The 9,060-nt window shown below is 36.4% G+C and overlaps 1 protein-coding gene across 10 annotated transcripts in view; it reads right to left on the bottom strand.

Annotated features, from left to right (window-relative positions):
* Positions 1–440: 440 nt before the first annotated feature.
* Positions 441–9,060, bottom strand: part of PTPN5 (protein tyrosine phosphatase non-receptor type 5) — a 68,197-nt gene continuing 59,577 nt past the window's right edge. For 9 of the 10 annotated variants that reach the window (XM_087921009.1, XM_087921008.1, XM_087921015.1 and 6 more), the window contains 2 exons: positions 6,736–6,849; positions 443–1,473 (listed from right to left, as the gene is read on the bottom strand). In XM_087921009.1, coding sequence (XP_087777135.1) covers positions 1,377–1,473; positions 6,736–6,849 — 211 coding nt within the window. In that variant the 3' untranslated portion in view covers positions 443–1,376. Of the gene's footprint in view, positions 1,474–6,735; positions 6,850–9,060 lie in introns of all 10 variants that reach the window. The other variant, XM_087921016.1, reaches the window with a different exon arrangement.

Raw genomic sequence — 9,060 nt, 5'->3', positions numbered from 1 at the left:
GCATTCAGACATGCACAAACACATTCTCTTCTCCTATGACTTCTACATTTACTCAAGAACCTTTCATGAAGGGATTTTGTTGATGCAGAACAAACTAAAGGCCCAGCTAACTTCAGGAATATTTAATTTATGGATTCAGCTCGAAATACTACATCTGAGAGCTTGATACTCGCTTACACAATTTTATTTATTTACTTGCTAGCACTTTTTCAGTTACTATATTCTACTTCTGTACTACCTCAAAGAGGAACTCTAATTCCTTGCTTCCAATTGAACCATGATCTGATAAAGTAGGAGTTAAACTGTTGAGTTAGGAATGTGAAGAAGCATTATAATATATACAGCAACTACATAAAAAAACTCCTCCAGACTGTACTACAACTATAATCGTAACTTTATTCTTGGAACTGATCCAGGGACCGTTAATTTTATCCATTAAGTCTCCACAATAGAAAAGTCCAAAGAATTTCCCCTTTTAAAACACCAAAAGGAAGTTATACCAAAAGAAAAAAATTACAAATAGATTCTATATTTTCCAGTAATTGTTTGCTCATTTCTTTATTCCAACAGCAACCATCATAGCACCTAATCGATACTATATGTCATTTTAAAGTTTTAGTATGTGAGTTTTTACTTGTTTTTCAAATACTTGCACTTTATTTTCTGCTTTTCAGTTAACCTAAGAAAAAACTGGCCTTCTATGGATTTTTTTGTTTGTAGCCAAGATGGGTATCTTCACTTTGTGTTTTTGTTTTACGATGACACTACAGTCACGATACTTTGTAGGACTGAGTGTTTTCAACAAGTAAATATACAAGGCACAAAACATGGTTTTTTTCCGGTATGAATTCACTTGAATATTTTAATGCAGAGGCCCAGAAGATTTTATGATATACACAGTATCCGGTAGTTTAAAATGTAAAAACAATCATTCAGAAAAAAGGCAGAAAAGTTAGTTTTCAAGCTTAGTAAACGTACATTACAGACTTCAGCAAGACATCTATCAAAGAGATTCACATTGTATTTGGATCTAGTAGCAAGGGTTGTTGGTGGTTTTTTTTTTTTTGTCTTTTTAAATAGCAAAAGTGATGTTTTAAATTTTTGGAACAAATGAAGCTATCAATTTTATTTACAGTATAAACAGGCCTTTTTTATTTTTAAAGTGAAGATAACACCCTGTCACATGTTGAAGAAAAGCAGTATCTTAATTCTCGAATGCAAAATAAAGCAATATGAAAGTAAAACTATATATATATATATATTTATATGTATAAATAACTTCTGCTCTGAAATTCTGAAATCTTCTCGGCTCTATCATACATGTGGTTCCGATCAGAGTTCCCATGACCTTTATCATAATAAATGATTTGGAATCTTCATTCTTCTGCTGACGCTCTAATGAACTGCTTTTCATACAAGCTCATGACATGATGGACAAACTGATATTGTTCACAAGTCTGGATCATTCCTCCCCTGGAAAGAGAAGCAAGGAAGAATTTTAAAAAGATGTGGAAACTGGTTTTACTTCCAGAAAAGATATATACTACAATACATTCCTCCACTTACGACCACAGGGGTTCTCGCACTTCAAGCCTTATGGAAGTTCGGACTATTTTGGTTTGTGTTTGAAGACTTTTTGTTTGGAATATTTCTTGGCAACTTAATCTAGTGCTTTTGGCAGCCTTGGCTAGGCTCCTTCTTTTCAGAGACAATTAGTTTTAATAGCCTTTTAACTGTGAGTTACTGAAATTCCCAGAAAAGCATTAAAAGGTTTTGCTTTTATCTCTGCCTGGTGTTTGTTTTCTTGAAACAAGGTTTGGGTCAGAACAATTGACTTTGCTAGTCAGAAGGTCGCAAAAGGGGATCACATGACTCCAAGACACTGCAACCATCATAAATATGAGTCAGTTGCCAAGTGTCTGAATTTTGATCACATGAGCATCTGCTGCCATGATCATAAGTGTGAAAAAATCTTAAGTCACTTTTTTCTGTCCTGTTGTAACTTGGAACAATCACTGAACAAACTGTTACAAGTTTAAGGACATCCTGTAGAAACCCAATGGAAATAAGACCAAATATAAAAGGTCACATTTAGGACTGAACTTAGGGAGCAGGCAATCTTATTGCTAGTTCAAATGGTTTTTCATAAAAAGGTATTCAAAAAAGTTCAACTGTAAACCATGATTTGTGGGTAGTTGATAATGGAGCATCACAGTGCATTACTAGAAATAGACAGAGATTTGTAAAGATGTCTACAAGTAATCAACATGTATCATTGGAAAATGGATGGAAAATGAAAGCATCTGGTGAAGCTACTGCATATTGTTCACGTATAAATGAGCATTTATCTATGTTATATGTACCTAAACTGAAATTTGTTATCAGTAAGAGTTTTAGTTAATATAGGTTATGAAGTAACCTTTAGGGGAGATAACTGTATAATAGAGAAAGAGGGTAAAAGTGTTACTGCTACTTTATAGAATGATTTATATGTTATACATGATGACCAGTTGCAGATGGCTAACTCGGTTTATAACAATGTTAAGCCACATGACGAATGTATACATTTACTGCATAGACGTCTGGGGCACATTAGTTTCAAGATGCTGAAACAAACTGTCAAATTGTCAGAGGGAGTAAAATTAAAACCCTGTAGCAAGTACTTAAACTGTAATGCCTGTAATCAGGAGAAAAGCAAGATTACTCCAGCAAACAGATTGAATGGGTTTAAGACCAAAGAACCTTTAGAGGTTATTTTTGCTGACATAATTGGTCCTAAAAAACCCAGTTTGGGAGGTGCCTGCTATGTTTTGAGTATAATGGATCATTACTCACGGTACGGTTTCTGCTATCTAATGAAAAACAAAACAGAAGCATTCCAACATTTCTTTAACTGGCTAAGATTTGCAGAAAGGAAAATGAGACATAGGGTAATTACTTTATTACAGATAATGGGACTGAGTTTATTAATAATAGATTCCAAACGATGTTGAAATTGGCTCGTATCGAACATAAGCGTTCTGCACCATACAGGCCACAACATAATTCGTTTATAGAACGAAGAGGGCAAATGTTACAAGCCATGGCTCGCACTATGTTATCTGATTCAGATTTGCCTGAAACACTGTGGGGTGAAGCCATAATGTATAGCAACCATGTGTTAAACTATGTGGTGAACACAACAACTGGTGAATTGCCATTCACCCGTTGGCATGGCAGAAAAACAAATTTAAGTTATCTACACACATTTGGAACTCCAGCATGGGTGCATATTCCCTCACAAGTAAGACTGAAAGGGCAACATAGAGCTAGGAAATTAGTTTTCATAGTTACGAGGCCAACCATAGATAGTTTAGATTTTGCGCTCCAGGCACAGCTAATATTTACTATAGCGCTAGTGCTAAATTTCTTGAGCACATTGGGTGGAATAAACTACAACAGGAATCCAACAATGATGTTTTTATCGACACCCAAGTAGTCCCTAATGATGAGATAGTTAAACCATCAATAGCCATTAAAGAGTAAGAACAGGCACAGGAGGAGGTAGAAGAACAGGAGCAGGTGGAATAGGAGAGTCCACCAGTAAGCCCTGAGTTGCCTAGATGTTCAACCTGTGTAACACGACCACCAGATAGATATCAGGCTAGTATAGTATGCCAAGTAAATATAGTTCCTACTAACTATAATGAACTGAAACTGTATCCTGCTAAGGATCAGGCTGCTTGGCAGGAAGCAATGGATAAGGAACTGAAATCCTTACAAAGTTTGAAGGTATATGAAAATGTCAGGTTACCACCAGGTGAGCATGCCATAGGGTGTAAGTGAATTTATAAAATTAAGACAGGTGTGGATGGGACTGTTACCCATAAAGCCAGGTTAGTAGCACAAGGGTTCAATCAGACAGCAAATGACTATGATGAGGTGTTTGCACCTAGTCTGAAGGCATTAAGGGCAGCATTAGTGTGGGCAGCTAAGAATAAATACACAATAAACCATTTAGACGTGGAGACAGTATATCTTCATGCACCGTTGCAACATACTATATATTTAAAGAAGCCTTTGGGGATAAAAACTGATAACAAAACTGATTGCTGGAGATTAAAAAAGAGTCTTTATGGCTTGAAGCAATCAGGCTATGAATGGAACCAGTGCATAGTGAAGGAACTAACAAAGATAGGTTTTGTAGCTGGTACGGCTGATCCATGTTTATTCAAAAAGGAAAGTGATGGTGTAACTTCACTGTTGCTATTGTTCACTGATGACATAGCATTAATCACCAAGACTGAGCAAAAAGCTACTGGGATTATTTCACTGTTAGAAAATAAATTTAAAATAAAACATTTAGGTGAGCTTAAACAGTATCTTGGTTTGAAAATAGATAAAACTAAGCTACAAAATCTCACAGGCAGATAAAATTAACCAGTTACTGAAGAACTTTAAAATGGAACTTTGTAAACCGGCAAAAACACCAATGAGCCAGGAGTTTAGCCACAGTGATGTGCAAAGTCCTATTTTTGATAAAGTCATTTATCAATCATTGATTGGTAGCTTATCCTATCTCAGTAATTGATCTAGGCCAGACATAGCATATAGCGTCAACCAATTAGCCAGGTTGAATACTCAGCCTACTGAAAGGCACTGGCAAGACACTAGGCATGTGTTGAGATATCTTAAACAAATGATGCGTTATGCATTATATTTGGAGCCTAAGGATGAACTAAGTTTAACTTCATATGCCGATGCAAGTTTCGCTACAGATGTACCTACACATAAATCAACATCAGGTACTGAAATGTTATTAGGAAAGGTGTTAATTGGACAGAGGTCTAGTCGACAAAAACATCTAAGCTTATCAACAATGGAGGCTAAATTATCATGTTTGTCTCTATTATGTATGGACTTAGTATGTTATAAACAACTAATGATAGAGATGGGAATTAATGTAAAGGAACTTATTATTGTATATGAAGACAACCAATCAGCAATTCAGATGGCTTCCAATCTCGCTCTAAAGACAAGATCACAACAGACCAATCTACGATATCTGAATGTGAGACAATGTGTTCAAAGTAAAATGATTACATTGGAGTATTGCATGTCAGAGAATAACATTGCAGTTCATTTTACGAAAGCCCAAGGCACTTTAAAACATAAGACTTGCTGTGAGGAATATGGACTTAAATTGTAAGGTTTTATATATTGTCCTACCCAAAGGGGAGAATGTCAGGAATGATAGTCACCTAACAGTTGGGTAGTCATTTAACCAGGATAGTCATTTAATACTGTTGTATCTTTAAGAGAATGCTGTAATTGTGATTGGCTAAGGTTCCTCTAACGGCAATAAGATGGAGCCGGAAACCTGGTTTGCTCTCTTCTTGCATTTTCCTATTGTCTTTTGCCTGATCATTGTTCTGCTTGGATTGCTGTGAGTCTTGCAACTGTTAGCAAACTCCATTTACTGAACTTTGTTTATGGTACTGGACTTTGCTTTTGGATTATCCCTGGACTGATACTTACTGCTTTAACCGTGTATGATTTGGACTGTTTGTTGGACTTTGTTTACCCATTTACAGGAAGTAAAACCTACATTTTACTATTCAGTGTATCTGTATGCTGGTTGTGTGTTATTCAACACCACCACATCACTATGTTTCCCTGAGTGCACTCATTCTCCTAACAGGGAATACCACAACAGATACTGATTTCAGTGAGTTTGTTTGGTGTAGTTAGATGGCTAATGAATTTTGACAGTAGAAATAGGTTGTTAGGTTATGGAACCCTTTGGAAAATGCAAGTTTAGTGCCACATTTGAAAATAGTTATCAGCAAAAAAGAATGGACACAAGTAAAACTAAACTATAGTTCTTAAATCATTTAGACTTTTATTCTGAATAACCATGAAAAAGCCCATTGTAAAATAATCATTTCAATCTGCAAAGATATGGAGGGAAGGAGTTTTGTTTTTGGATTCTATACTTAAATTAAGCTACTAAGGAGAAATATATTCCCGCTAAGTCTTTTTCTGAACAAATATTTAAATACAGGGGTTTCTACCTGTCTAATACAAGCCAGGTTTACTTTTCAGAAAATACCACTTAGTTAAGTTATACAGAAGATTAAGCTTTAATTTGACACATAATTGTTTTGGAAATAATATTAATCTCACTGAACTCACAACTGAAAAAAAATCCATAACAATTCATTCAAAGATTAGTTAAAAGCCCATTTCATCCACTGTGTTCTTAGACAATAAAAACAGAAATAAAGGGAAAAAATTAAGTGGAATAAAATCAGTGCTAGACAGAAAAAAAATATATCAAAAACTCAAGAATTTAAAACACTTTTTTGAAATGATAATATTCTGTAGTCAAATCACTAACTTTTCGTTTATACATTCAGTTTTATTCTGAAGCAAATACCTGTTTACATATTATAAAGTAATAAATGTTATTGAGCGCTGGATTAAGAATGCAACCTTCCACAATCCAATGCCTACAAAATACTCTGGATTATAATTCCCATTATTCCTGACCAATTTTAATACTGAATGTTTTGTTCCTTTGTTTTTATGTGTTTGTAAATGACCCAAAGTTGCTTGATAGTGAGATGGGTGGCATATCAAGTTAATAAATAAATAAATAAATAAATAAATAAAATCAGGTGACCAAGACATTTGGGAAGCAGCACTTAGGGGAAGGCTACTTTAGACTTGGTTTTAGCAGAAAAATTATCTTACCTGTCTAACCGTAGCTGGCATGTTGTTCTGAGTATGTCAACCACGCCCTCGTTTTTCCACTGTTTGCAACAAATGCTGGTAGCAATAAAACAGCCTGTTCTCCCAATCCCTGCACTGGCCAGAGAAAGAAATAAAAAGTGAAGACAAAGGTCTTCCCAAAAATAGAACATTGTTTAGAAACCTTCTTCACATCTTTTCCATCTGGGACTGAATTCATGAGCTTCTTAAAGAAGGCCAGAAGAATGTTATAGCAATATTCAGAAGTCAAGAGATAAAGCAGAAAACTGAATATAACTGAAGGGTCCTTGATGCTCTCTGAGCTTGGTTGTTTTCTTGAAGACATTTTATTTTGTATTTTAGTGGCTTGCCCCAGTCAGTGTTGGTGAGGGTGGTCTTAGAGATAATTTGGTTGGGCTGTTTACTATTGACTAGTCCTTGTTTGAGGTATGGGGTATTGTTTACTTCTTGATTGTTGGTCTGATGTTAATCTTGGAGTTAATCTATGGTCATCTGGGTGCTAATTGCTGGAGGGGAAGTGTTTTGGTCTTTTTGTTGCCATTTGGGCTTGTTGATTGTTTCTTTTCCATAGCATAGAGATACAGTTTATGTCTATGTGTCTATTGATGGCTAATTTACCAAAGTTCTAGGCCTGTAGAAATTCCCCAGCATTTTGGTCTTGGTGTAGGATGGTCACGTTTTCCCAACTGAAACTATAGCTAAGTCTGTCCATATGTTGTGAAATTAAAGAGTTTTCATCATGTGAAACCAGGGACTCCTCATTTCACCTCTGAGCTACAAACATTCTCCTTTATTACTACTGAACGTAACTGTCTAGGCTCTACCATATATTCTCAAGTTTTAGGAAATTATTATTATTTTATTTCAGACAATATTGGTTGCGTATGTGAACAGAAGTCTTCACTAGACTGAAACTCTTTGCATGCCCAAAGCGATTTCTTGTCCATGTATACAAATGTGGTGCTCTTCTGGTTTCTCACAAATTATACTCTGACTGTAAACTACTGAGTAAGGTATGTGTGTGATGGAAGCAGTGGTGGGATTCAGCCAGTTCGTACCGGTTGTTAAATTACCAGTCCCCACTATCAAAATGGATCCTGGGCGCTACGCTGCAATGGAAAAAAAGCCAACTGAGCTGCTGGCGCGAGGGAAGGAGAAGGCTGCTTTTCTTCTTTCTTCTTCCTGCTCCTCTTTCTCTCATGCCGGCCACTCTGTTGCCCATTTATCTATCGTAGTGCAGTGCCCAGGATCCACTTTGATGGAGGAGGGGATAATTTAACAACCAGTTCGCCCAGGGACAGGTTGGCCATCGCAGGAGGATCGTCCCAGATTTGCGGTGGAGATGGAGGACAGGGATAGGCCATGCCTCCCACAACAGCCAACCTGACCCTGGGTGAACTGGTTGTTAAATTATTTGAATCCCACCAGTAGACTAGGGGGGAGGGACTGTTGTTCTAGAATATGGGGAAAGCTGGATAGAATTGCTACTCAACCCATAGACTGAATGTGGACTGGGCATATGAAAAGGCACTTTGATGAGCTTATGTTTTCTTATCTGGCTCTAATTTATGCAACAAAAAACCAGCAGAATATCTTTTACCATTAGCCCTGTATTATTTCAGAAGAAGCTTAGCAGTTTTATTGGATAAAATGTTACAGGGTAAAGTGCCAGAGAGATGTTATGTGAAGCATCTGGTTTCTGTCAGCTTTTATATGTCAACATGTCATTTTAAATAAGAGAAACAGCAAGTAACAATTGCTTCATGGTCCAAGAGCATCTTGGTTTTGCAAGTCTTTAGCTCTGCTGAAAGCTTCTTAGATGACTTTCCATCATTGTCACTTAGATTATTTGGAGCATCAGCTAAGCCCCCAGGAAGAAGAAATGCAAGTTATGTAGTCATTCCACCCAGATCTACAGATGTTATATGCTTTTTCCTCCCTTGGTAATATGTCTATGCATACGCACCATACTATTCTTTATTGGAAATTACTTCAGAAATATATATTGCTTCATTAAAAGATTTTGTGTTGTATTTAATTTCATATTAATCCTTCCTATTAATCTCATTAATATTTCATCTACTGTATTTCACCTAGATTACAGTATTCTTTTGGACTAGTTTTTTTGTGGGGGGAGCAGGAAGCAAGATTTTGCAGTAGTTCTCTTTCATCTTTGACACTGGTTGCAGTCAGGGTTAGGGAAGGGGCAGATCCAGCCCTGAATTATTACATTCTGAGACCATGACTTTTCCCCCACTCCTATTTAACATCTGGCGAGGTCATTTAACAACACAGGGTTAAATACCA

This window comes from Pseudonaja textilis, chromosome 1 (assembly GCF_049901715.1).
Source record: "Pseudonaja textilis isolate UNSWEBS1 chromosome 1, rPseTex1.2, whole genome shotgun sequence".
Classification (NCBI taxonomy): Eukaryota; Metazoa; Chordata; class Lepidosauria; order Squamata; family Elapidae; genus Pseudonaja; species Pseudonaja textilis.
The sequence above is the reverse complement of the archived record's forward strand: the minus strand, read 5'-3'. Positions and strand labels throughout refer to the sequence as shown.